General features: G+C 43.1%; 1 protein-coding gene across 1 annotated transcript in view; it reads right to left on the reverse strand.

Annotated features, from left to right (window-relative positions):
• Positions 1-3,698: 3,698 nt before the first annotated feature.
• LOC122689793 (nuclear RNA export factor 2-like) overlaps positions 3,699-27,936 on the reverse strand; it is a 36,092-nt gene continuing 11,854 nt past the window's right edge. Inside the window, exons 3-22 of the mRNA XM_043896526.1 lie at positions 15,824-16,004; positions 15,231-15,381; positions 14,542-14,625; positions 14,326-14,430; positions 14,132-14,212; positions 13,922-13,991; positions 13,686-13,774; positions 13,459-13,566; positions 13,164-13,273; positions 10,525-10,561; positions 10,076-10,144; positions 9,935-9,990; positions 9,687-9,794; positions 9,510-9,568; positions 9,289-9,404; positions 9,115-9,157; positions 8,427-8,499; positions 7,703-7,885; positions 4,113-4,173; positions 3,699-3,950 (exon numbers count right to left, since the gene is read on the reverse strand). Coding sequence (XP_043752461.1) covers positions 3,906-3,950; positions 4,113-4,173; positions 7,703-7,885; positions 8,427-8,499; positions 9,115-9,157; positions 9,289-9,404; positions 9,510-9,568; positions 9,687-9,794; positions 9,935-9,990; positions 10,076-10,144; positions 10,525-10,561; positions 13,164-13,273; positions 13,459-13,566; positions 13,686-13,774; positions 13,922-13,991; positions 14,132-14,212; positions 14,326-14,430; positions 14,542-14,625; positions 15,231-15,381; positions 15,824-16,004 — 1,829 coding nt within the window. The 3' untranslated portion in view covers positions 3,699-3,905. The remainder of the gene's footprint in view (positions 3,951-4,112; positions 4,174-7,702; positions 7,886-8,426; positions 8,500-9,114; positions 9,158-9,288; positions 9,405-9,509; positions 9,569-9,686; positions 9,795-9,934; positions 9,991-10,075; positions 10,145-10,524; positions 10,562-13,163; positions 13,274-13,458; positions 13,567-13,685; positions 13,775-13,921; positions 13,992-14,131; positions 14,213-14,325; positions 14,431-14,541; positions 14,626-15,230; positions 15,382-15,823; positions 16,005-27,936) is intronic.

A 27,936-nucleotide genomic window follows, 5' to 3' on the forward strand; every position in this document is an offset into this window, starting at 1 on the left:
AAATTTTTTTGTTTACTCTTTTAAAAAATCACTGTATTTAAGTAAAAAATGAAAGTCAGCAATAAAAACAAACTTATGAGCAGGTAAATAGGATAAATAGAATCCATATTTTGGAACATAAGCAGTAGTAGTAGGGCTGGGGATGGGGGCTACAGGCGGAGATGCCTGGGGTAAGGGATCAGTTCAGACAAAAGTTCTGGGACAAAGTGTTGGGAGTAGAAAGTACCACACAGGAGCCAGAGCAATTCTGAGGGAAGGCACACAAGTTAGTTGGAGATGAAGGTCAGAAAGAGATTCAGAGAGACAGGCTTCAGAGTTAACATTTGCCCAGAATCATCAGAGCAAGGGAACAGAAAGCAAAGAATCTGCAGAACAAGTGAATGGAAGACCAAGGTAACATCTGAGCTGGCTAAAGAAGGAGGTCAAGGATGTGGAAGCCTGATGATGTAGAGAGAGGATGTAGAAGGTCCATGTAATGAGTTCCAGGTTCCCTGTCCACAAGGGATCTCAAAGAGCCTGAGTTAAGCCAGACAGTGCAATTGTTGGTTTACACTGGAGTCTGCCTCTATTCCTCACATGTGACTGAGAAATGTACACTGTGATCTCTGTTCTCTAGCTGAGAATGTCAAGTCTTGTCTGTGATAATTGAGGCACTACATGAAATGACATTAATTGCCAACATTCGTTGGATCATAGAGAAAGCAAGGGAATTCCAGAAAAACATCTGCTTCATTGACTACACAAAAGCCTTTGACTGAGTGGATCACAACAAACTGTGGAAAATTCTTAAAAAGATGGGAATACTAGACCATCTTACTTGTCTCCTGAGAAACCAGTATGCAGGTCAAGAAGCAACAGTTAGAAGGTTACATGGAACAAGTGACTGGTTCAAAATTGGGAAAGGAGTACGTCAAGGCTGTATATTGTCATCCTGCTTATTTAACTTGTATGCAGAGTACATCATGTGAAATTCTGGGCTGGATGAAGCACAAGCTGGAATCAAGATTTGGAGAAATAACAACACCCTCAGGTATGCAGATGACACCACCTCTATGGCAGAAAGCGAAGAAGAACTAAAGAGCCTCTGGATTAAAGTGAAAGAGGAGAGTGAAAAAGTTGGCTTAAAACTCAACATTCAGAAAACTAAGATCATGGCATCCGGTCCCATCACTTCATGGCAAATAGATGGGGAAACAATGGATACAGTGCAGACTTTATTTTGGGGGGCTCCAATCACTGCAGATGGTGACTGCAGCCATGAAATTAAAAGCTGCTTGCTCCTTGGAAGAAAAATTATGACCAATGTAGACAGCTTATTAAAAAGCAGAGACATTACTTTGCCAACAAAGGTCCATCTAGTCAAAGCTATGGTTTTTCCAGTAGTCATGTATGGATGTGAGAGTTGGACTATAAAGGAAGCTGAGCACCGAAGAATTGATGCTTTTAAACTGTGGTGTTGGAGAAGACTCTTGAGAGTCCCTTGGATAGCAAGGAGATCCAACCAGTTCATCCTAAAGGAAATCAGTCCTGAAAATCCATTGGAAGGACTGATGCTAAAGCTGAAACTCCAATACTTTGGCCACCTGATGCGAAGAGCTGCCTCACTTGAAAAGACCCTGATGCTGGGAAAGATTGAAGCCAGGAGGAGAAGGGGACAACAGAGGATGAGATGGTTGGATGGCATCACCGACTCAGTGGACATGGTTTGGGTGGACTCCGGGAGTTGGTGATGGACAGGGAGGCCTGGCGTGCTACAGTTCATGGGGTTGCAAAGAATAGGACATGACTGAGTGACTGAACTGAATGAATTGAAGAGGGATTAAAGAGCCTCTTGATGAGGGTGAATGAGGACAGTGAAAAAGCTGGCTTAAAACTCAACATTTAAAAAACTAAGATCATGGCCTCTGGTCCCATGTCTTCATGGCAAATAAAAGGGGAAAAAGTGGAAGCAGTGACAGATTTTATTTTCCTGGGCTCCAAAATCACTGCAGATGGTGACTGCAGCCATGAAATTAAAAAAACACTTGCTCCTTGGAATGAAAGCTATGGCAAGCCTAGATTGTGTATTAAAAAGCATAGACATCACTTTGATGACAAAGGTCCGTATAGTCAAAGTTATGGTTTTTCCTGTAGTCATGTAGTAATAAATGTGAGAGTTGGACCATAAAGAAGGCTGAGTGCCGAAGAATTGATGCTTTTGAACTGTGGTGTTGGAGAAGACTCTTTTGAGAGTAGCTTGGACTGCAAGTGGGTCCAACCAGTCCATCCTAAAGGAGATCAGTCCCGGGTGTTCATTGAAAGGACTGATGCTGAAGCTGAAACTCCAATACTTTGGCCACCTCTTGCGAAGAGTTGACTCACTGGAAAAGACCCTGATACTGTGAAAGAATGACGGCAGAAGAGGGTGGCAGGGGATGAAATGGTTAGATAGGATCACTGACTCAATGGACATTAATCTGAGCACACTCTTGGAGACAGCGAAGGAAGGGAAGTCTGGTGTGCTGCAGTCCATGGGGCTGCAAAGAGTTGTACACAACTTAGCAACTGAACAGCAAAATTCCTAATGTAATGGCAATCATCTCCTTAGTTCATATTTTTAAAGAGTTCACAAGCCAATATATGAATCCTTCATGTAAATATACATAAAGAACTGAAAAGTTGCATGTGGTAGAAAATAACTTATGTAAGACACCAAAATGGAGGCATAATTTGTAAACTGGTGGTACCACACCTGTATCATCATGTATATGATCATAGCTTAAAATGTGACACCACTATTATTCTCATTTCAAAAATCATGCCTGCTTGTTGTCTGAAGGGTATACATTACAGAAGTGCAGAAAATAAGTTGTGTCCCTTTCAATTCTTGCTTGCAATTCTGTACTGCTAATTGTGTCAGTGAGAAAGGTCACACAGACTTGACCATAATGTGAGATTTCATGTTGTTTGTTTCGAAGTGAAATGAAATGGCTCAACCCCCTCAAGCACCCAATGTCAGCTCTCCTGAGAGATGCATGGGTAGACAGGCTGACTCTCCCCTACTCTAAGGTACTGAAGTGAGATCCCTCCTACAATGCACCTTCAGAAAGGGGTAGTACAGGGGATGAATGAGATTCCCTATAGAAGCATGGTGAGAGGTGTGAAAAGGCCCATTTCTCACTCATGCATGCATGCTCACATCACTTCAGTTGTGTCTGACTCTGTGTGACCCTTTGGACTGTAGCCTACCAGGTTCCTCTGTCCATGGGATTCTCCAAGAAGAATACTGGAGTAGGTTGCCATGCCCTTCTCTAGGATTTCTCATTCATCTGTATGAAAATCATGAAACGTTCACAGTATGGTCTTTGGAAGTAATTAGGAATAAGAAGTAAAACATGTACGTCCTCATCTTTCCTTCTTTCCACTGCCCTCACTAGCCAGTCGGCATCCCTTGCAAAGCCTCTGTTGTTCCAGGTCACATGCCTGCTTCTGAGAATGTCTAGGAAGAGCATCTGGGTCACACCACCTCCAAAAACCAATCCCTGGAAGCATATCATGTCTCCTCTCATCATAATTTATTGGCATCAAGCCTGATGTATCTGCCAGGGACTACCAAGGAGAATGTGGGTCGGGGAGGAGGGCAGGACTTTTCAGGCCTGGACCCACTGGCTCATGATTGGGGCAAGGAAGAGCAATGCAGGACACATAACATATAACATGCAACATCACTCTTTATTATGAAAACAAACACAGCAATAATGAGTGAGGGAAATATGCAGAACAACTGACCCTCAGGATATGTTAACTGGCCTATAATGTAACTTTGGCTTCTTGGTCAGTCTCCAACCCCAGTCACGGGTGTGGCCTGAGGCTAGAGAGAAAAAGACGATGTGGATGAAGCCAAAGACGACATCCAAGGGCTCCTTTCAGGGGATTTCTTTGAAGGCTTCCTCTGGGATCTTGCCCTCGGTCTGGAGGGAAGGAGTTGGGATGTTAAAAAGCCAGTCCCAAAAAAAAAAAAAAAAAAAAGCCAGTCCCCAAGTTCCATTCCCAGGTCACCAGCCTCCACTTTCTTGGCCTCCCCGAAGGCCCAGAAATGTTCATCTTTAACCTACTTGATTCCCAGACCTCACCTTGAGCATACAGAAGACTTGACCAGCTCTGGTGTAGTTCCATCCATTGTCCTGAAGGCACCTGTAGTAGGAGAAGAACAGGTGCTCTCCATTAGTACCACAATACAGACATGTTGACACTGCAATGCCACCACTAAATTCATGCCACTTTTCTTGCTGGGACACATGGACCAGTGTGAACAGTATGTGTAATGATGAAGAAAGACCAGTGAAAACCAAATCATCTGTCACTAGCATTCATGCCCACTGGAATTCAAAACAGAAAAATAGAGCTGTGCATAAGAACAAGGGAATTCAATATATACTGATCAAGAAAGACATTCAAGAAAATGACAAATGAAAAATTATAAAGTACTAGTTTCGAACTGTCTTTTATTGAGATATAATGCACACATCATTTTAAAGTATACAAATCAGTGCTTTTTATTAGTCAAAAGATTGTGCACCTATTACATCTATCTAATTCCAGAATCATTTTAACACCTCAAAAAGAAACTCCTTAACCATTAATGATCCCTCTCTATTCCTCCCCTTCCCCTGGCAACCACTAATATGATTTTGGTCCCTGTGGATTTGCCAATTATGGACATTTCCTACAATATCTGACTTCTTGTGACTGGCTTCTTTCACTTAGCATCATGTTTTCAAGGTCCATCCATGTCATGACATATATCAGAACTGCATTCTTTTTTTATGACTGAATAATATTCTACTATATGGCTATACCAGTTTTATTCATCCATTCATCTGTTTTTTCCATATTTTGACTATTATGAATAATGCTATTCCTGAATAAGTTTTAGAGTGAACAAATGCTTTCATTTCTCCTGGGAGATACTTAGGAGTGGGATTACCGGGTGATATGGTAACTCCATTTTAACATTTTGAGGAACTTCCAAATGTTTTTCCAAAGTGAGTATTCCATATACCTCTAATACATGAGCATTCTAACTTCTCCACGCCTTCACCTATGCTTATCTTTTGTTTCATTGATTAAAGCCATCTTAGTGTATGTGAAGTGAGTGGTTGTTTTGATTTGTATTTTCCTAATGATTAATGATGTTGAGCATGTTTTCATGTGCTTGCCGGTCATTTGTACACCATATTTAGAGAAATATCTATTCAAATCTTTTCTCCATTTTTAAATTAGTATTTATGTTTTGATTGTTGACTTGTAAAATCCTTCAATATTCTAGACAGCGAACCTTATCAGATATGAGATTTGCAAATCTCCCATTTTGTGGGTGGTATGTTCACTTTCTTGATAGTGTCCTTTGATGCACAAAAGTTTTTACTTTTGATGAAGTGCAATTTATTTGCTTCTTTGGCTGCTTGTGTTTTTGGTGTCACATATAAGAAACTGGTGACTGATTCAAGGTCATGAAGATATACACCTATGTTTTTTTCTAAGTGCTTTTTAAAATTTTTATTGGAGTATAACTGACTTACAATGTTATGTTAGTTTCAGGTATTTAACAAACTGAGTATATACATATACATACATACATATTCATATATATATATATATTCTTTTTCAGGTTATTTTCCCACATAGGTTATTACAGAACATTGAGTAGAGTTCCCTGTGCTATATAGTAGGTCTTTATTAGTTATCTATTTTGTATATAGCAGTGTGTAGATATTAATCCCAATATCCTAATTTATCACTTCTCCCCACACTTTCCCTTTGGTAACCATAAATTTATTTCAAGATCTGTGTCTATTTCTGTTTTGTAAATAAGTTCATTTGTATCATTTTTATTAGACATCACATGTGGTATCATATTATATTTGTCTTTCTCTGTCTGACTTACTTTACTCACCCAACCAAAATATGGGAAGAAGATCTAAATAGACATTTCCCCAAAGATTATATACAGAAAGCCAAAAAACGCATGAAAAGATGCTCAACATCACTAATTATTAGAGAATTGCAAATCAAAATGACAATGAGGTATCAACTCACACCAGCCAGAATGGCTAGCATTACAAAATCTATGAACAATAAATACTAGAAAGGGTGTGGAGAAAAGGGAACCCTCCTACACTGTTGGTGGAAATGTAAATTGGTACAACCAATATGGACAATAGTATAGCCTTCCCTTGTGGCTCAGCTGGTAAAGAATCTGCGTGTAATGCAGGAGACCTAGGTTCGATCCCTGGGTTGGGAAGATCCCCTGGAGAAGGGAAAGGCTACTCACTCCAGTATTCTGGCCTAGAAAATTCCAGGGACTGTATAGTCCATGGGGTCGCAAAGAGTTGGACACTTTCACTTTTCACGAAGGTGCCTTAGAGAACTAAATATAGAACCATCATATGATTCAGCAACCCTATTCCTGGGCATATATCCAGGGAAAACCATAATTCAAAGAGATACACACATCCCAATGTTCATAGCAGCACTATTTACATTAGACAAGCCATGGAAGCAACATAAATGTCCACTGTCAGAGAAATGGGTAAAGAAGATACAGTATATATAAACAATGGAATATTACTCAGTCATAAAAGAGAATGAAATAATACCATTTGCAGCAACATGGATAGACCTAGAGATTGTCATACTAAGTGAAAGTCAGTAAGAGTTTTTACACTTGTAGATTTTATATTAGGTCTTTGATCCATTTTGAGTCAATATTTGTATATGGTCTGTGATAGGAGACAAAATTCTTTTTTTTTTTGGCATGTGAATACCCATGTGTCCCAGCACCATCTGTCAAAAAGACTATTTTTTTTCTCCATTAATTAATTTGGCATCCACTAAAAATTAATTAGCTATAAATGTCAGGGTTTATATCAGGACTCTCAAATCTATTGCACTCATCTATCAAATGTCAGTGCCATGCAGCCTTGATTATAGTATCTTTGTAGTAAGTTTAGAAATTGTGAGGACCAGGATTTGTGAGTCCTCAACATTATCCCCTTTCAATATTGTTTGGACTATTCTGAGTCCATGCACTTCCATGTGAAAATTGAGGATCATTTAATCAATTTCTGGAAAGGAGCCAAAAGGGATTTTTGCTATGGTTTAGACTCTGTAGATCACTTTGAATAGCACCTACAATCTTAACAATATTAAGTCTTTCAACATGAACACAGAATATCCTTCTTTTTTTAAGATTTTCTTTAATTTACTCCAACAATGTTTTGAAGATTTTAAAGTACAATTTTTTTACTTCTTTAGTTACATTTTGCTCTAAACATTTATCCTTTCTGATCCTACTATAAATCAAATTGTTTTCTTAATTTCAATCTAGGATTTTTTCATTTTAAGTGCATAGAAATATAAATGACTTTTGTATGCTGATCATATATCCTGAAATTTTATTGAACTTGTTTATGTATTCTTACAGTGTCTTAGTGAATTTCTTATCATTTTCCATATAAAATATCATGTCAAATAAGCATGATACTGTTTTAAAAATGATTTACATATATAATCATAAAATTTGTTTATCTTTTTCACAAGCTTACTTTTTTTGGAAGCAAAATATCCAAATACTTATTTTTCCAAATTGCTTGTGTGTTCCCATTATTAATTCCATCATTCTCCCAGCTCCCTCTTATCTTCATGCACACGCAATACTCACTTCTGAGACCACTGACAGTTCATCCCAGACTGAGTGGAGAAGGCTTGTACCATTTGCTGCTGTTCCTTGGAGAAAGTGGCCACGGAGCTGGTGGATGGTGTGGGCACTGGGATGGAGAATGCACTCTGGGTGGTTTTAGGGCTGGCTTCCATCACAAACAGCTCGTCATTCACTATACAAAGACTGGAGGAAAAATGCGCATTTAGATAACTAATGGATGGACAACCAGCACCCCCAATCCTGACTGCTGCCACCACCACTCAGCAACCAGATTCCTTCCATCCCCCTCCTGTGTCTGTCCCCAGACTCCTTGACTGGTTCCTCTGCCCCTCACACAGAGCCCACCTTCAGAGAGATTGTCTACCAGCTTCACTCAATGGATAGGTTGACCCCCAACCCAGGGACAACTTCATATCTACCCTGAACAGCAGCCCAGTACACTACAGTACAGGAGTGTACAGTCTAATCCCCATTTTCAGAAGACACTGAGTCATGGAGAGGTCATGTGACTTGACCAAGGTCACACAGAGAGTGTTGGGTCAGGGAGAGAACCCATGTGCTGATTCCAGAGGCCATGCTCTTCCTAACCACTAGGCTAGACTGTTCCTTGGAGCTCCCTGCTGGCTTTCCACAATACTGAGTAAACATAAGGTCTGCACCACCACATGTCCAGGACCCCGAAATCACACTGGATGGGTCATTCCGCCCACAACACGGCTCTCACCTGGAAGAGCTGGCAGGGGTAGTGATGAAGGTCCGGGTGAAGGCACGCACACAGTCCTGAGACCCTCCTTCCACTTCAACAAACAACAAATAATAGCTCTTAGAGACCTACATGTTTACAGGCTCCCATGGTGGACCCCAGTCATGCTGAGGGGACAGCTCTTCACTTGGGGAACCAGGGTGTTGGGAATGGGGAGGGCAACTGTAGGAGCTGTCTGCTCCCAGTGACATGTCCCCATGGCAACCACTTTACAAGTTCATGGGATGCATTCTTCATAGCTGCCCAAGAGGTGGATATTATGACCCCATTTTGCAAATGAGGAAACTGTGAGGTTAAGTAATGGCCCAAGTTCTCAGTGTAAGGATCTGAGATGGGAGCCACCAAACTCCACAGCCTATGTCCGTAATGTCCAAGGCAGGCAGGGCAGACATGGACGCAGTTCAGATCTGGGTTGTCTGTGGGAAGACTGAGGGCTGGAGGACACAGAGGGAAGGGAGGGGAAGGGAGGGAAAAAACAGGGAGGGGAGGGAAAGGAAGGTGAGTGAAAGGGAGGGGAGTCCAGGGGAGGGGACAGAATGAAAGGGAAGGGGAGGGGAGTGGAGAGAAGCTGGAAGGACTCTTGAGGGGGGAGCCTAGCCAGAGGAGGGAGCAGTAGGGCATCTGGGAGAAGAGGGCTACACACACTCACCTTCCTTGAACACCCCACTGACAGAGAAGCAGACCATCGTACTCTGAAAAGGAAGAGCCCAGGTAATGTCACCCCCTCAACCTCTTCCCCACCTGTGGCTTCCTGCCTGACTATCCCCCTACAGGGCATCCCCCCACCACTGCCGCCCCACCAAGGGAAGAAGCAGTCACTCACTGTCCGGAACCACATGTCCACCATGAAGGAGTTGAGGTCATGCTGAGTTTTGGGCAACACACAGAGGGCACGCACAATGTCACCATTTGTGTGCTTCAACTGCTGGATACGCAGGTCTGTAGAGGAGGGAATGAAAGCAAAAGTCAGGGTTGCCATGGCCTGGACCCTATGATTGGCTCCCTCACCACCCTTTCTGCCCAGTCTTGCCACCACACACTCACTGGGGTCCTTAACCGTCTTCATATTCCTGCTGTCCTTGAAGTAAGCGCATAAGCTGCTTCTAGAAAACAGAGGAACAATGGGTGGTGGTCCAACCAGCAGGGATGTTAGCAAGAGCTGGCCTGTGTCTGCTGGGGAACCACACAGCCTGAGGGAGGAGTTTTGGCAGTGATACTCACAGGGCTGGATCCTCAGAGTGGAATGGAATGGTCAGGGAGAAGCAGGCCTTGTGGTGGTAAGTACTGAGGAGATCATATCGGTTTCCAGAGTCATAGATCAAGTAATACCTGTGGAACAGCAATGAGGACAGGCTGTCAGTGATCCGAGCCCCAAAGGAGACTTGAAAGTCTCTGCAAGGAGACCTGCGGTTTGGTGGCCTGACCCAGTCTCAGCCCTCTCTATTCCTCATGGTCCCAAGTGAACTTACTGCTTCAGGAATTGAAGGATCATATTCTTCAGTGTGTCAGATCCTTCATAGTTTTCCTGGAATCAAAAGGCATTTTGGACTATGTAGTGGATAAACCCTCACCTGCAATAGCCCCAAATATTGTTTGATCCTCTTCCTCACCTTGCTGGGCTTTATTGCACAGGGAGTGTCACTGTCAATCACAACTGGTGAGGGTAACTCCTGGCCATCCTGGAGAATGGAAGGGGAAGTCAGGAGTGGAGACCAGGGGGGTGACCCTGGATGATCAGGGAAAAGGATGATCCCAGGTTGTGGAGGATAGGAGGTAAGTTGTAAAAGGGTCCTAGAAAGTGCATAGGCAAGCTTACAGTGGGTGTCTTCATCATGAAGTCCTAGAGGTCTCTAGTATTATATGCAACTTTTATGTGTCTGTGTGTGTGTGTTTATGGATATTTTTCCAGTGAGCATATCCATGGCATTATCAGGACTCCGTATCCCCTAAAGTGGTCAAGGGTCTGATGCCAACACATAATCTAGGCAAGAACCAAAGGGCTTGAGTGTAGGAGGTCAGAAATGTTAGTAAGATAACAATGATTTACATAGGAACTTACCAGGCGTAGTAACTTTGGGAAACATTCTATGATGGCACTGTCCAAAACCAAAAATAGAGAAGAGGTGGTTGATAGTTCAAGGTTGTAATGCCTAATTTGAGTTAAAACATTAACATGATAAACAGAGATTGGGGTGTTCTTGCCCATTCAGCAGCCCGTTGTACCCACCTCAACTTTTGATTTTGAGGGTTTTGGGTTGACTTCCCTGTTGAACGCTGAGTATCTCTCATCTGATTGAAAGGCACCATCTCTCTCAGTACCTTAAGTTTAATATTCCTTCCTCCTCTCCTCTCCCTCTCCTTTCCCCTGGGTAGCTCCCACCTAGACTGTCATGACTCCCTTCTCCTGTGCCACAAGGACCAACATTTCAAATCCAGTCTGCAGGCCTTCCTCTCCTCCCTGCCTTCCTTCCTCCAGGGCCCAGTGAAGGCTGTGGAGAGAAGAGGGAATGGAAGAATGGGAGCCTGGGGCTTTGCTACCTCACTGGGCATCCAGCACTCTGCCAAGTCAGGTCACTCCTCAGGGATGGCTCAGGATGCTGTGGAAGGGAGGTGAGTGAGGTGGGGCTCAGCAGGGAGGGAGAGGGATGAAGACAGAAAGAGAGTGGAGGGAGGAGGGGAGAAACAAGGGAGATATAGGGGCTCAGAGATAAGGGAGAGAGAGAAAGCAAAGGGAAGAGAAGGGAAGGAAGCTCTACCATTGTGGGGGTCAAGGGAGAAGACAGAAGAAAGAGGAAGTAGTGCCCCTGCTGCAGCCCTTTCCTTCCCCTGCCCTGGAACAGCCCAGGCACCCCAGGTAGGAATGGAAACTAGGCACATGTTGGGCTGGGGGCCAGCCACTGGATGTTGGTTGAAGCTTTGTCACCTGTGTGAGCTCAGTCAGACCTGGGCATGGGAAAACGGAGTAGTCATGGGGGTAGATCTTCCCCAGAAGGAATAAAGGGCCAGGTCCCAGCTCAGTGTAGAGCTGAGGGTCTTTACCCCGCCCTTATGATCACCACTTTCTCTCCTGATGGCCTCTGCGCCTATCTGAATTGGATCTTTCTCTGAGGAATCACATGTGTCTCAGGCTACAGGGGGTTCCTCTGGAGGACAGGCAGGGTGATGTGACGTGTACAGGGAGGGACAGGTGGTGTCCCCTGAGAGGCCTGTCCTGCAGTCTCCTGTAACTCCTCTGCCCCTTGCCTTCCTCTCCTGCCTAAGGAAGCTCTCTGCTCACTGACGGTGGCCAACTTCTGGCCCCTTGACTCAAGGAACCCTGCTTTTTTCCTAAGAAGGATCCAGTCCCTGGCTTTGGGCCAGGGGAACGGATGTCATGACAGCAGCCACCCAGGACCTCAGCCCCCAGCACTGGGCAAGAAAGCCCCTGTGTCAACATAGAAGAGGAGGGGAACCCTTTTGGAGGTAGGGGGAGAAGGACCCTGTCTGAATGGAGGAGGGAAGCCCCGTCTCAGCATGGAGAAGGAAGGCCGGTCTCAGCATGAGGTCCGAACCTGGAGGACCCTTCTCAGTCAAGGGCCCAGCATTAGGGTCAAGTCTGGTCACTCCTGGTCTCAGTGAGGGAGAGGAGCCTTGACTCCTGAACCATGCTCTTGGGAGGCCCTGGTGGAGAATGCTGGGGGCAGAGAACCAGAAGCAGACTTCTGAGACCTGAAGAGGTAAGCAGGTCAGAGGAAGGAAATTCCTCACAGGTAAGAGACACAATCAGCTCAGATATGCAGATGACACTACCCTTATGGCAGAAAGTGAAGAACTAAAGAGCCTCTTGATGGAAGTGAAAGAGGAGAGTGAAAAAATTGGCTTAAAGCTCAACATTCAGAAAACTAAGATCATGGCATCTGGTCCCATCACTTCATGGCAAATAGATGGGGAAACAGTGGAAACAGGGGCAGACTTTATTTTTGGGGGGGCTCCAAAATCACTACAGATGGTGACTGCAGCCATGAAATAAAAAGACGCTTACTCCTTGAAAGAAAAGTTATGACCAACCTAGACAGCATTTTAAAAAGCAGAGACATTACTTTGCCAACAAAGGTCCATCTAGTCAAGGCTATGGTTTTTCCAATAGTCATGTATGGATGTGAGAGTTGGACTATAAAGAAAACTGAGCAGCAAAGAATTGATGCTTTTGAACTGTGGTGTTGGAGAAGACTCTTGAGAGTCCCTTTGACTGCAAGGAGATCCAACCAGTCCATCCTAAAGGAGATCAGTCCTGGGTGTTCATTGGAAGGACTGATGCTGAAGCTGAAACTCCACTTCTTTGGCCACCTGATGTGAAGAGCTGACTCATTGGAAAAGTCCCTGATGCTGGGAGGGATTGAAGGCGAGAGGAGAAGGGGACGACAGAGGATGAGATGGTTGGATGGCATCACCGACTCAATGGACATGAGTTTGAGTAAACTCTGGGAGTTGGTGATGGACAGGGAGGCCTGGTGTGCTGCAGTTCATGGGGTTGCAAAGAGTCAGAGACAACTGAGTGACTGAATTGAACTGAAGGGACACAGAAAAGAGAAGGCAGAGCCCTTGATCCTCCCAGAATACCAGGGCTGCCACCTTTGGCAAAGAGGTACTGTCAGAAATAGTTTAGGCCCCCATGGGTAAAGGTCACTACGAAGAGTGACAGGATGGTCTCACACAGACCTTACGTAGGTGGACTGGTCTGGAAAGCTGTCACACAGTGGGTTCCCTCGCAGCCACAGCTCTTCAAGCTTCAGCCCTTTCATCTTGTTCAACTCCCACAAAGAGTTCAGCTGAGAAATATGGAGAGGAAATTGGAAAACGAATCCCAGGGAAAGAGAAACAACCAGGCCCTTGCAGCCCAGCCTCCACCCCCCCACCACCACAGGTACCCTCACCTGTCTCCTATTATCACTCTGATGACCACGACCACCTCCCCTACTCTCATCACAACTTTGATCTGACTCCCTCTTCTCACCTCATTTTTGGAGAGGTTCAGTATCTTGATTGTGGGGACCATGTGCACAATGTCAGACAGGCCGTCCAGCTGGTACAGTTTGTTGCAGCTCAGGTTCAAGGACAATAGCTTTGGGTGAAGAAGAGTTAGAGTGAAGGTTACTATCCTGGATCTTGGAGACAAATCTGCCCTCCACCCCATCTATTCCACCCCCTACCATAATATCAGAGCTGGGCCTTCAGCCTCACCTTAGGGAAGTTCTTCTTGATGATCTGCAGGGCAGCAGCCATGCAGTTTCTTCGATTCAGAATTATCTCAATATCTTGGCTCACCAAGTCTTCAGGAAGGAGAGGGGAGGGATTCAGAACACCAAGTGGGGTCCAGGCCCATAATCAGCCCCTCACCACATTACCATCCCAAAGTCTCCCTCTAGGAAGATTCCCTCTGCCTGCACCCGCCCTCAAATTACTACTGTCAGCCATACTTGGGTCAAAGCGGAGCTTCCGGAGGTCAAGAGATTGCTGGGAGACATCAAATCGTTTGTTAAAGGCCAGCTGCAGAGACAGAGAGAGGGAGAGAGCAGCTCTGAGACTGTGGTGATGGCAGGGAAATCGGGGGTGAGAGGGATAGGGGGGTGGGGGAAGAACAGGTAGAGGTGAGTGTTGGCATACAGCATGCCTTGAGTTGGCATTACCTTTAGCTTCTCCATTTCTTCTGGTTCCAACTTATTACGCACAGAGTAGGGAACAGCAGAGGGGTTGACAAAGATAGGTATCTGCAGGAAGAAGAGGTGGGGTGGGCAGCAACTCTAGTTCCAAAGAAGACGACTAGCCCCAGGCCTGTCCTCCTGTCCCAGGATGCACTATAGGCAATGACCCAGACACACACCTTTTGGTTCTCCTCATCATAGATCTTGTAGCTGACATCCATCAAGGCAGAGGCAGTGCTAGCTTCCTGGACAAAGAATCGAGCCCCATTTTTCACATAGTGGAACTACAGGGATCGAATGCAACAGAAATAGTATCAGAGGCCAACAGACCCTGCTATACCAGATCTCTCCCCCTTCCCTATGCCCACTCATCTGGCTTTGGCATCCTGTCTTACATCCACTGGAGTAAAGCAGACACTGCAAAGGCTCTGGATTGAGTTCATTAGCCATATCTTGTCATACTTTATCCCATGAGGAATCTAAGGATGAAAAGAGGGGTTGGGACAGAGGACAGATGACAGGGAATTGAGCCTGGAGAACAAACCTTTTCCTGTTCTTTTCCAGTCTTCTACTGAGCTTGAAAGGGCATCTAAAGAAGGAACCACTGGTATGATTTCTTATGTTTGTGCATAATATGGATTTCCAAAATACTCCTCTCCAGTCAAAGCTCTCTACCAAATAATCAAGGTGTTAGAGATGATCTTTCTTTAATAAAGTTCCAGGAGATCCTACCTAGCGCAGATACTGCTTGCCCCTCAGACAAGGTCTCCAGAGACTCAGCACCCCATGTCCCACACTCAGATAGCCAAACTGAGACCTCTAGTGCACAGCTGCTCCATATCCTAGTCAGTAGTTCATGTCTTTGCCTTGAGATAGTCTCCAACGTTCTCCTTACAGTCGGTCTGTTCCCTTTATATTGCTTCTCTGAATTTGCCCTTAGATGAACAAGACTGTTAACTCCTAGAAATAAAATGGTCAGATTACAAACTGTCCCCAGCAAAATAAACTAGCATCTCCACATGAGACCAACATAACTCCTGACTTTTCTCTCTTTCACAGTTCATACTTTTTTCAGGATACTCACTGTGACCTTAAACCAGCTCCCTTGGGAACCATCTTGTGTGTTCTTCATTTCTCTCATCACAGGTTTTCCATTTCCTGACACAGTAACATGGATATTGCCTTCTCTGCGCCATCTCACTCTCCTCCCGCTGCCTCGGAAGGGATAGGGAGAGCTGACATGGAGAGAAGAAGGGTGAGTGGCCATAAGTGCTAAGAAAGTCTTCCGTACACACTCGTCTCTTTGACACCAGCACTACAGTTTGGATTGTTGTTATTTAGTCACTAAGTTGTGTCTGACTCTTTGCAACCCCATGGACTGTAGCCCACCAGGCTCCTCTGTTCATGGGATTTCCCAGGGAAGAATAACGGAGTGGGTTGCCATTTCCTTCTCCAGGGGATCTTCCTGACCCAGTGATTTAACCCTCATCTCCTGCATTGGCAGGTGGATTCTTTACCACTGATCACCAGGGAAAACTCCACAATTAGGGTTGCACAACCATTATTCCACTTCTAGCATACTTCAGTTTTATAGTGAGAGAAGGAAAAGAAGCCCACAGGGAGAGCTGCACTGTCCCAGGGGCTGCTGTGTGCAAACCCTGCTGCCTGGTCACTTACTGTCTTCCTTTGCGGTCCTCCTGGACACCCCTCATCACCACACTTCTATCATTATCACGGTGGTGTGAAGGCTGAGTCTCATATCCATTATCTTCATAATGAGGGCTCCTCTTGTCAAAATTATCTTGGAAAGAACTCCAACCTTCATTTCTTCCTTCAGGTGAACTATCACCTCTGTATTCTGAAAAGCAGAACAAAAATACAAGTTTGAACACACATCAGTGGCCCACTCACCATGTACAATGTCTTAGGCTAATAGGACGACAGGCAAGCAAAATGCCAACCTGGCCTAAGGGTTCAATCCCACACACCCCAAAAGGAAACTCTTCTGCCAGTTCAAGATGCTTACTCAGTCCCTCAGTCCTGTCTGACTCTTTGTGACCTAGTAGCCCACCAGGCTCCTCTGTCCATGGGATTTCTCAGGTAAGAATACTGGAATGGATGCCATTTCCTCCTCCAGTGGATCTTCCTGACCCGGAGATCAAACTGTGTCTCCTGCATTGCAGGCAGTTTCTTTATCTGCTGAGCCCTCAGGGAAGCATTATCTGAGAGATGGTACTATCATTGGAGAAATTGAGGAGAAGCAGGATGAGGAAGAGGAGGGGTTTGGAATGCAGGTGTTTGGAAAGCAGGTGTTTGGAATGCACAATAGTTATACTTTCATGTCCATGCTTTACTTGTATAAAAAAGTTAGGTCAGAGTTTTACCAGGTGCTTGGGGGGAAGCACTATTACTATTGACTCATTACATAACATAATAGAAACAATTATTGATAATTAGATCCACCTGTCTTCTCTCTGATTATTAAACTACATCACTTTGGACAATTCACCCAACTTCTCCTGATCTCAAATTACTTATAATAATATGCAAAAGTCAGGGATTAAAGCTAAACACCACCTCAATCAAGATAAAAGCATATACCACACTCCAAATTGTTCCCAGTTAATCTTTTCATCTCCCAGGTCCATAGAAACCTTTATCTGCTCAGTTTCTATATAGTAGTTTTGCTTGCCAGAGATCCAAGAAGTAGAACTTCTTGTAAATGGAATCATACATACTGTATACCTTTCCATCTGGCTTTTAAAATTCAGCATAATGTTTCTGAAATTCAGTTATGTTCTTGCCTTTTTCATTGCTGTGTAATATCCCACTGTATGGGTTGTAGCTCTCAACCTTGTTTACACAGTAGAGGTACTTGGGGAGATTGAGAATATCATCAGCACCAAGCTATACTCACAATAATTAAAGGCATCCACATTTTCTAAATTCTCCATGTGACTGCAGTGTACAACCACAGTTGAAAGTCACTGTGTTAAAAGTATCAGCTTTGGGTTTATGGTCTTTCCTAGTGGCTCAGACTGTAAAGAATCCGCATGCAATGCAGAGACAAAGGTTCAATCCCTGGGTCAAGAAGATCCCCTGGAGAAGGCATTGGCAACCAATTCCAGTATGCTTGTCTGGAAAATTCCATGGACAGAGGAGTCTGGTGGGCTACAGTCTATGGGGTCACAAAGAGTTGGACAAAACGTGTTTGCCAGAGATCCTAGAAATGGATGCCACCTCATTTTGCTAGCTTTCCACTTTGTTGTTTTAGGGACCTGGTGATTCCATTAGCTTAAATCGGACATTGAGAAACCATAACCCATGGGCCAAACCTGATCTGTGGCCTGTTTTTCTAGGGCCTGCAAGCTAAGAATGGTTTTAACATATTTGAATGGTTTAAAAAAGTAATATTTCTTGACATGTGAAAATTATTTGAAATCCACACATCAGTGTCCATATACAAGGTTTTATTGGAACATAGCCATACTTGTCTCTGGAGGCTTCCACCCTACAACAGCAGAGTTGAGTAGTTACAAAACAGATAAAATGGTCCATAAAGCCTCAAATATTTGTGATCTGGCCCTTACCAGGAAAAGTTTGCTGAGCTCTGGCTCAGAGCGAGTGTCTTTAGAGCAAATGCACAATAACTGTGGTAAATGGCTGACCATCCCTTTGGCTAAGCCTGGGAAGATTTACTATAATTCCTTGTGGCTTCACTGTAGGGTCCTTCCTCAGCAGTCCACTTATTCATGGTGTTCTGGGTCAATGTGAGAATTGAGTAAGGAATTACCATTCACCAACAAGACAGCTCAAATCACCAGGTCTAGAGCTTGATTTACTTATTTTTATGTTCTTCTATATCTTATAAATAAATATTTATTCAAATTTTATTTATTTATACATGGATCAAATGCAACTTAAGGGTATGTTCAGATATTTCAAGATGCAAGGGATCTATTGATCACTTAGCTACATTCAGAGACTGAAAGTGAAAGTCGCTCAGTCATGTCTGACTCTATGCAACCCCATGGGTATAGTCCATGGAATTCTCTAGGCCAGAATACTGGAGTTGGTAGCCTTTCCCTTCTCTAGTGGATCTTCCCAACCCAGGGATCGAACTCAGGTCTCCCGCATTGCAGGCGGATTCTTTACCAGCTGAGCCACACGGGAAGCCCAAGAATACTGGAGTTGGTAGACTATCTCTTCTCCAGTGGATCTTCCCAAACCAAGAATTGAATCGGTGTCTCCTGCATCGTAGGTGGATTCTTTACCAACTGAGCCATCTTGAGGTCAAACCAATGTGACTCCCCTTCCAGTCTTGCTGTTTATCAGATGAACTGCACTCATCTTGAGGCAGGCGGTTAAGTGCTCCTCCTGGGCCTACAATTCCAGGACCCCATCATACCCACTGAAATGAGGGTGACCATGTCAATGGCAGGATCTCCCATCTCATCTGTGTCCTACACAAGTCAGCCACTTCAGAACATTTCAAAGATGAAGATGCCTCCCTCACTAATATGTTCTCAATGCTATGGGGAAAGGATTGACCTCTGAGTTCCAAACAGCAGGTGCTTGGTCCACTGAAACATTGACTTCAAAGGTATTTCAATTCAAGTGACTGCAAGTGCTAACTCTTGAAACTGAGTCCCTCTAAAACCAAGTTCACTTGTCAAGTTTATGACTAACTTCTCTATCCAAAACTTCATTCCCTCTCTTGTCCCACTCATGATCTCCTCAGGACTGAGGAGTACCCAAGAAAAGGCGGGTTTGAAACTGAATAGAAACCTGCAGGGCCCTCCTGAGTACAAAAGCCCCTCTGTCTTCCCTGATTCTTGTTTGGAGAAAAAGGCTTTGGGCCCCTCAGTTTTCCCTGAGTTCCAAAGAACAGACTCAAGCAGTTACTAATTAGGGAGGTGAGGGAATGCAGAAACAAAGGGAAAGCAGTCAAGAAACAATAGTGCAGGTCAGTCCCAAGATGGCAGAGGAATAGGATGGGAAGACCACTTTCTCCCCCTCAAATACATCAAAAGATAACCTGCATGTGGAGCAACTTCCACACGACAACTTCTAAATGCTGGTGGAAGACCTCAGATACCCAGAAAGGCAAACCAATCTCTTCGAAATGAGTCTTGATGTTACTCTAAAAGGGGGACAAAATACCTGAGGCAGAAGGCTCACCTTCAGAACTCTGGACAATCATAGAACTCCTAGCCCCAGGGAAAATTAACACACAAAAGCCCACCCAGAAGCCTTCATATCTATACTGAAACCAAGCTCCATGCAAGAGCCAACAAGTTCCACTGCAAGACACCCCGTGCTAATCCTCCAACAAAATAGGAACACAATCTTGAACATTAAAAACAGGATGCCTGAAGTCATACCAAACCCATAGACACCTCAAAACTCACTACTGGACACCGCATTACCCTCCAGAGAGATGAGAGCCATCTCCAGCCACCAGAGCACAGACACAAGTCCCCCCAACCAAGAAACCCTCACAAGGCACTGATCCAACCCCACCCACAGGGAACAGACTTCACAGTTAAGAGGAACTATGATCCTCCAGCCTGCAGAAAGCAGACACCAAGCACAGCAAACTAAACAAAATGAAAAGGCAAAGAAATATCCAGCAGGTGAAGGAATATGATAAAAACCCACCAAACCAAACAAAAGACGAGGTGATAGGGAGTCTACCTGAAAAAAGAATTCAGAATAGTGATGGGAAAGATGATCCAAAATCTTGAAAACAAAACAGTTATGGATATATAGATTAGAGACACAGATTGAGAAAATGCAAGAAGTGTTTAAGAAGGAACTAGAAGAAATAAATAGTTAATTAGTAAATAACAATGCAATACGTGAGATTAAAAACACTCTGGAGCAAACCAACAGTAGAGGAACTGAGGCAGAAGAGAGAATAAGTGAGCTAGAAGATAGAATGGTGGAAATAAATGAAGCAGAGTGGAAAAAAGAATAAAAAGAAAGGAGGACAGCCTCAGAGATTTCTGGGACAATGTGAAATACTCCAACATTTGAACACAGGTGTCCCAGAAGAAGGAAACAAAAGGAAAGGGCATGAGAAAATATTTGAGGAGATAATAGCTGAAAACTTCCCTAAAATGGGGAAGGAAATAACCACCCAAGTCCAAGAAGCCCAGAAAGTCCTATACAGGATAAACTCATGGTGAAACACACCAAGACACATATTAATCAAACTAACAAAAACTAAACACAAAGAGCAAATATTAAAAGCAGCAAGGGAAAAGAAAGAAAGAACATACAAGAGGATCCCTATAAGGATAACAGCTGATCTTTCAAAAGTAACTCTGCAGGCCAGAAGGGAATGGCAGGATATACTTAAAGTGATGAAAGGGTAAAACCTACAACCTGGATTACTCTAGCCAATAAGGATCTCATTAAGATTTGAAGGAGAAAGCAAAGCTTTACAGACAAGCAAAAGCTGAGGGAATTCACCACCACCAAGGCAGCTCTTCTCCTTGGAAGAAAAGCTCTGACAAACCTAGACAGTGTATTAAAAAGCAGAGACATTACTTTGCCAACAAAGGTCCATATAGTCAAAGCTATGGTTTTTCCAGCAGTCATGTACAGATGTGAGAGCTGGACAATGAAGAAGGTTGAGCGCCTAAGAATTGATGCTTTTGAACTGTGGTATTGGAGAAGACTCTTGAGAGTCCCTTGGACTGCAAGGAGATCAAACCAGTCAATCCTAAAGGAAATCAGTCCTGAATATTCACTGGAAGGATGGATGCTGAAGCTGAAGCTCCAATACTTTGACCACGTGATGCAAAGAACTGACTCACTGGAAAAGACCCTGATTCTGGGAAAGACTGAAGGCAGAAGGGGATGACAGAGGATGAGATGGTTGGATGGTATCACCAACTTGATGAGTTTCACCTTTTTCTCAAGTGCACATGGAACCTTCTCCAGGATAGATCACATCCTGGGCCATAAATCTAGCCTTGGTAAATTCAAAAAACTTGAAATCATTCCAAGCATCTTTTCTGATCACAATGCAGTAAGATTAGATGTTGACGACAGGAAAAAAAAAAACTATTAAAAATTCCAACATATGAGGCTAAACAACACGCTTCTGAATAATCAACAAATCGCAGAAGAAATAAAAAGAAATCAAAATATGCATATAAACAAATGAAAACACGACAACCCAAAACCTATGGGATTCAGTAAAAGCAGTGCTAAGGAGAAGGTTCATAGCAATACAAGCTTGTCTCAAGAAACGAGAGAAAAATCAAATAAATAACCTAACTTTACACCTAAAGCAACTAGAAAAAGAAGAAATGAAGAACCCCAGGGTTAGTAGAAGGAAAAAAATCATAAAAAATTGGGCATAAATAAATGAAAAAGAAACAAAGGAGACTATAGCAAAAATCACCAAAACTAAAAGCCAGTTCTTTGAGAAGATAAATAAAATAGACAAGCCATTAGCCAGACTCATCAGGAAAAAAGGGAGAAGGATCAAATTAGAAATTAAAATGGAGAAATCAAAACAGACAACACAGAAATACAAAGGATCATAAGAGACTACTATCAGCAACAATATGCCAATAAAATGGACAACTTGGAAGAAATGGACAAATTCTTAGAAAAGTATAGCCTTCCAAAACTGAACCAGGAAGACACAGAAAATCTTAACATACTCATCACAAGCATGGAAATCAAAACTGTAATGAAAAAATCTTCCAACAAACAATAGCCCAGGACCAGATGGCTTCACAGGCGAATTCTACCAAAAATTTAGAAAAAAGCTAACACCTATCCTACTCAAACTCTTCCAGAAAACTGCAGAAGAAGGTAAACTTCCAAACTCATTCTATGAGGCCACCATCACCCTAATACCAAGCCCAGACAAAGATGCCACAAAAAAAGAAAACTATAGGCCAATATCACTGATGAACATAGATGCAAAAAGCCTTAACAAAATTCTAGCAAACAGAATCCAACAACATATTAAAAAGATCATGCATCATGACCAAGTGGGTTTTATCCCAGGGATGCAAGGATTCTTTAATATTTGCAAATCAATCAATGTGATACACGACATTAACAAATTAAGAGATAAAAACCATATGATGTTCTCAATAGATTCAGAGAAAGCCTTTGCCAAAATTCAACATCCATTTGTGATAAAAACCCTCCAGAAAGCAGGCATGGAAGGAACATACCTCAACATAATAAAATGATTTGAGAGAACAGCATTGAAACATGTGTATTATCATATGTGAAAGAGATCACCAGCCCAGGTTTGACGCATGAGACAAGGTACTCATGGCTGGTGCACTGGAATGACCCTGAGGGATGGGATGGGGAGGGAGGTTCAGGATGGGGAAGAGATGTACACCCATGGCTGATTCATGTCAACATATGGTAAAACCCACTACAATACTGTAAAGTAATTAGCCTCCTTGAAAAAAAAATAAATTTTTTTAAAATAAAAAAATAATAAAAGCCATATATGATAAACCCACAGCAAACATTATCCTCAATGGTAAAAAATGGAAAGCATTTCCCCTAACATCAGGAGCAAGACATGGGTGCTCACTCTCACCACTACTATTCAACATAGTTTTGGAAGTTTTAGCCACAGCAATCAGAGAAGAAAAAGAAATAAACGGAATCCAGATTGAAAAAGAAGAAGTAAAACTCTCACTGTTTGCAGATGACATGACCCTCTATGTAGAAAAGCCTAAAGACTCCACCAGAAAATTACTAGAGCTAATCAATGAATATAGTAATGTTGCATATAAAATTAACACACAGAAATCCCTTGCATTCCTATACACTAACAAAAAGAAAACAGAAAGAGAAATTAAGGAAACAATTCCATTCACCATTGCAACGAAAAGAATAAAATACTTAGGAATAAATCCACCTAAAGAAACAAAATACCTATATATATAGGAAAGTATAAAACACTGATGAAAGAAATCAAAGATGACACAAATAGATGGAGAAATATACCATGTTCATGGATCGGAAGCACTATATAGTGAAAATGAGTATACTACCCAAAGCAAGCTATAGATTTAATGCAATCCCTATCAAGCTACCAACAGTATTTTTCACAGAACTAGAACAAATACTTTCACAATTTGTATGGAAATACAAAAACCCTCAAATAGCCAAAGCAATCGTGAGAAAGAAGAATGGAACTGGAGGAATCAACCTGCCTGACTTCGGGCTATACTACAAAGCCACAGTCATCAAGACAGTCATCAAGACAGACAATGGTCCTGGTACAAAGACAGAAATATAGATCAATGGAACAAAATAGAAAGGCCAGAGGTAAACCCACACGCCTATGGACACCTTATCTTTGACAAAGGAGGCAAGAATATACAATAGGGAAAAGACAATCTCTTTAACAAGTGCTGCTGGGAAAACTGGTCAACCACTTGTAAAAGAATGAAACTAGAACACTTTCTAACATCATACACAAAAATAAACTCAAATGGATTGAAGATCTAAATGTAAGACCAGAAACTATAAAACTCCTAGAGGAGAACATGGGCAAAACACTCTCTGACGTAAATCATAGCAGGATCCTCTATAACCCACATCCCAGAGTAATGGAAATAAAAGCGAAAATAAACAAATGGGACCTAATGAAACTTAAAAGCTTTTGCACAATGAAGGAAACTATAAGCAAGGTGAAAAGACAGCCTTCAGAAGGGGAGAAAATAATAGCAAATGAAGCAACTGACAAAGAATTAATCTCAAAAATATACAAGCAACTCCTGCAGCTCAATTCCAGAAAAATAAGCGACCCAATCAAAACATGGGCCAAAGAACTAAACAGACATTTCTCCAAAGAAGACATACAGATGGCTAACAAACACATGAAAAGATGCTCAACATCACTCATTATCAGAGAAATGTAAATCAAAACCACAATGAGGAGGAGGGAACTAAGATGGCAGAGGAATAGGATGGGGAGACCACTTTCTACCCCACAAATTCATCAAAAGATCATTTGAACACTGAGCAAACTCCACAAAACAACTTCTGATCACTAGCAGAGGACATCAGACACCCAGAAAAGCAGCCCATTGTCTTCGAAAGGAGGTAGGACAAAATATAAAAGATAAAAAGAGAGACAATAGAGTTAGGGACGGAGATCCGTCCCAGGAAGGGAGTCTTAATAAAGGAAGTTTCCAAACACCAGGAAACCCTCTCACTGGTAGGTCTGGGGGAAGTTTTTGAAACTTGGAGGGCAACCTAACTGGGAGGAAAAAATAAATAAAACCCACAGATTACATGCCTAAAAGCAACTCCCAGCAGAAAAGTACCCCAGACGCTCGCATCCTCCACCAGCAAGTGGGGGCAGAACTGAGAAGAGCAGGCGGCATTGCTTAGGGTAAGGGCCAGGCCTGAAAGCCCTGGGGGCAATCGGAGGGAGCTAACGTGAGATAGCAACTTAAACTGTGGGATCACAAGAAAGAGAGAATTAACTTGGGAAAAGCCCTAAATTTAGGCACTACCCGCGGTTCCCAGAATGAAGGACTGAGCGACTACCAGAGAAGAGCTAGCCAGCTGCGGACCGGCCCATCCCCCGCCAGAGGCAGGAGGCAGTCAGGAGGAGAAAGGGGCAAACTCGGCCCCAGAGACGGCATCCCCTACGAAACTGCAAACAGGCTTCCAGTCTCTAACCAAAGACTTCCTGAGATTCTGCATGGTGGATATCTGCCGGGAGGGTCGCAGCTAGAGTCCAGCTCCCCAGAACAGACACAAGGCGCACCCAACCGGTGCGCCTGGAAACCGAAGCGGGACCGTGGAGGGGATAAGGCGCACTGCACCTGGGGAGAGTGCGCCCATCAAGCTCCTGGCTGCCTGAGCTGCTGGGCGGGGAAGGCACAAAAAGCAGGCCCAACCAAGTCTGCGTCTTTGTGGAGTATGGGAAAACCTGAATCTGAGCAGCTTAGGCCTGGGAAGTGCATGCAACTCAGGGCCCGCTCCCTGGAGAGCAGCCTGGAGCCTGAGCAGTGTAGACGGGGAAAGCACACACCTGTGAATGGGGGCAAACCCAGTGTGGCTGGAACACTGTGGGTCCTCCCCACACACGCCAGTGATATTTGTCTGCAGCGCCCCTCGCTCCCCACAGCACGACTGAACAAGTGAACCTAAACAAGAGACCACCTCCGCCCACTTGTCTCAGGGCAAAAATTAGACACTGAAGAGACCTGCAAACAGAAGCCAAATAAACAAAGGGAACTGCTTCAGAAGTGACAGGTGCAACAGGTTAAAATCCCTGTAGTCAACACTGACTACACTGGAAGGGGCCTATAGATATCGAGAAGTGTAAGCTCAAACAAGGAGCTATCTGAAACTGAACTGAATCCACACTGCCCGCAACAGCTCCAGAGAAATTTCTAGATATATTTTTACTATTATTTTTTTTAATTAAAAAATTTTTTTCTCTTTTTTTTCTAAAGTCCTCTATTACTCCTTAATTTTCATTTTTATAACCCACTATAACCTGGCAAAGAAAAAAAGGACCCTATTTTTAAAGCGAACTTCACATATATTTCTTAAATTTTTTGTGTTTTTGTGTTTTTTTAATATCGTATTTTTAAGAGTCTAACCTCTACCCTAGATTTTTAATCTTTGTTTTTCAGTATTTGATATCAATTTTGGACATTTAAGAATCCAACCTTTAGTACTCATTTTTACTCAGGAGTGTGATTACTGGTTTGATCATTCTCTCCCCCTTTTGACCCTCCTTTTTCTCCCCCAGATCACCTCTATTTCCTCCCTCCCCCTTCTCTTCTCAATCCAATTCTGTGAATCTCTGTGGGTGTTCTGGGCTGTGGAGAACACTTAGGGAACAGAGTACAACCTAGATCTGTCTCTCCTCTCTTGAATCCCCCTTTTTCTCCGCCTGCTCACCTCTATCTCCTTCCTCCCTCTCCTCTTCTTCATGTAACTCTGTGAACCTCTCTGGGTGTCCCTCAAATCTGGATAATCCTTTCACCATTAACCTAGAAGTTTTATTATCAGTGCTGTATGGAGGGAGAAGTCTTGAGGCTACTGAAAGAATAAGACTGAAATCCAGAGGCAAGAGGCTTAAGCCCAAAACCTGAGAACACCAGAGAACTCCTGACTACAGGGAACATTAATTAATAAGACATCATCCAAAAGCCTCCACACCTACACTGAAACCAACCAGCACCAGCAATAAGTTCCAGAGCAAGACATACCACGCAAATTCTCCAGCAACGGAGGAACATAGCCCTGAGTGTCAATAAACAGGCTGCCCAAAGTCACACCAAACGCACAGACCCATCTCAAAACTCACTACTGGACACTCCATTGCACTCCAGAGAGAAGAAATCCAGCTCCACCCACCAGAACACCGACACAAGCTTCTCTAACCAGCAAACCTCGACAAGCCAAACATCCAGCCCCACCCACTGGGAGAAACCTCCACAATAAAAAGGAACCACAGACTACCAGAATACACAAAGGCCACCCCAAACCCAACAATCTAAATAAGATGAAAAGGCAGAGAAATACCCAGCAGGTAAAGGAATATGAAAAATGCCCACCAAGCCAAACAAAAGAGGAGGAGATAGGGAATCTACCTGAAAAAGAATTTAGAATAATGATAATAAAAATGATCCAAAAAAAAAATTAAAAAAAAAAATTATCCAAAATCTTGAAAACAAAATGGAGTTACAGATAAATAACCTGGAGACAACGATTGAGAAGATGCAAGAAATGTTTAACAAGGACCTAGAAGAAATAAAAAAGAGTCAATTAAAAATGAATAATGTAATAAATGAGATCAAAAACACTCTGGAGGGAACCAACAGTAGAATAACGGAGGCAGAATATAGGATAAGTGAGGTAGAAGATAAAATGGTGGAAATAAATGAAGCAGAGAGGAAAAAAGAAAAAAGAATCAAAAGAAATGAGGACAACCTCAGGGACCTCTGGGACAATGTGAAACGCCCAAACATTTGAATCATAGGGTCCCAGAAGAAGACAACAAAAAGAAAGGCCATGAGAAGATACTCGAGGAGATAATAGCTGAAAACTTCCCTAAAATGGGGAAGGAAATAGCCACTGAAGTCCAAGAAACCCAGGGAGTCCCAAACAAGATAAACCCAAGGCAAAACACCCCAAGACACATATTAGTCAAATTGACGAAGATCAAACACAAAGAATAAATATTAAAAGCAGCAAGGGAGAAACAACATATAACACACAAGGGGATTCCCATAAGGATAACAGCTGACCTTTCAATAGAAACACTTCAGGCCAGAAGGGAATGGCAGGACATACTTAAAATATGAAAGAGAATAACATACAACCCAAATTACTGTACCCAGCAAGGATCTCATTCAGATATGAAGGAGAATTTAAAAGCTTTACAGACAAGCAAAAGCTGAGAGAATTCAGCACCACCAAACCAGCTCTTCAACAAATGCTAAAGGATCTTCTCTAGACAGGAAACACAGAAAGGTTGTATGAACGTGAACCCAAAACAACAAACCAAATGGCAACAGGACCATTCTTATCAATAATTACCTTAAATGTAGATGGGTTGAATGCCCAAACCAAAAGACAAAGACTGGCTGAATGGATACAAAAGCAAGACCCCTATATATGCTGTCTACAAGAGACCCACCTCAAAGCAAGGGACACATACAGACTGAAAGTGAATGGCTGGAAAAAAATATTTCATGCAAATGGAGACAAAAAGAAAGCAGGAGTCACAATACTTATATCAGATAAAATAGACTTCA

The sequence above is a fragment of the Cervus elaphus genome, chromosome X (genome assembly GCF_910594005.1).
Source record: "Cervus elaphus chromosome X, mCerEla1.1, whole genome shotgun sequence".
In the NCBI taxonomy this organism is placed as follows: domain Eukaryota; kingdom Metazoa; phylum Chordata; class Mammalia; order Artiodactyla; family Cervidae; genus Cervus; species Cervus elaphus.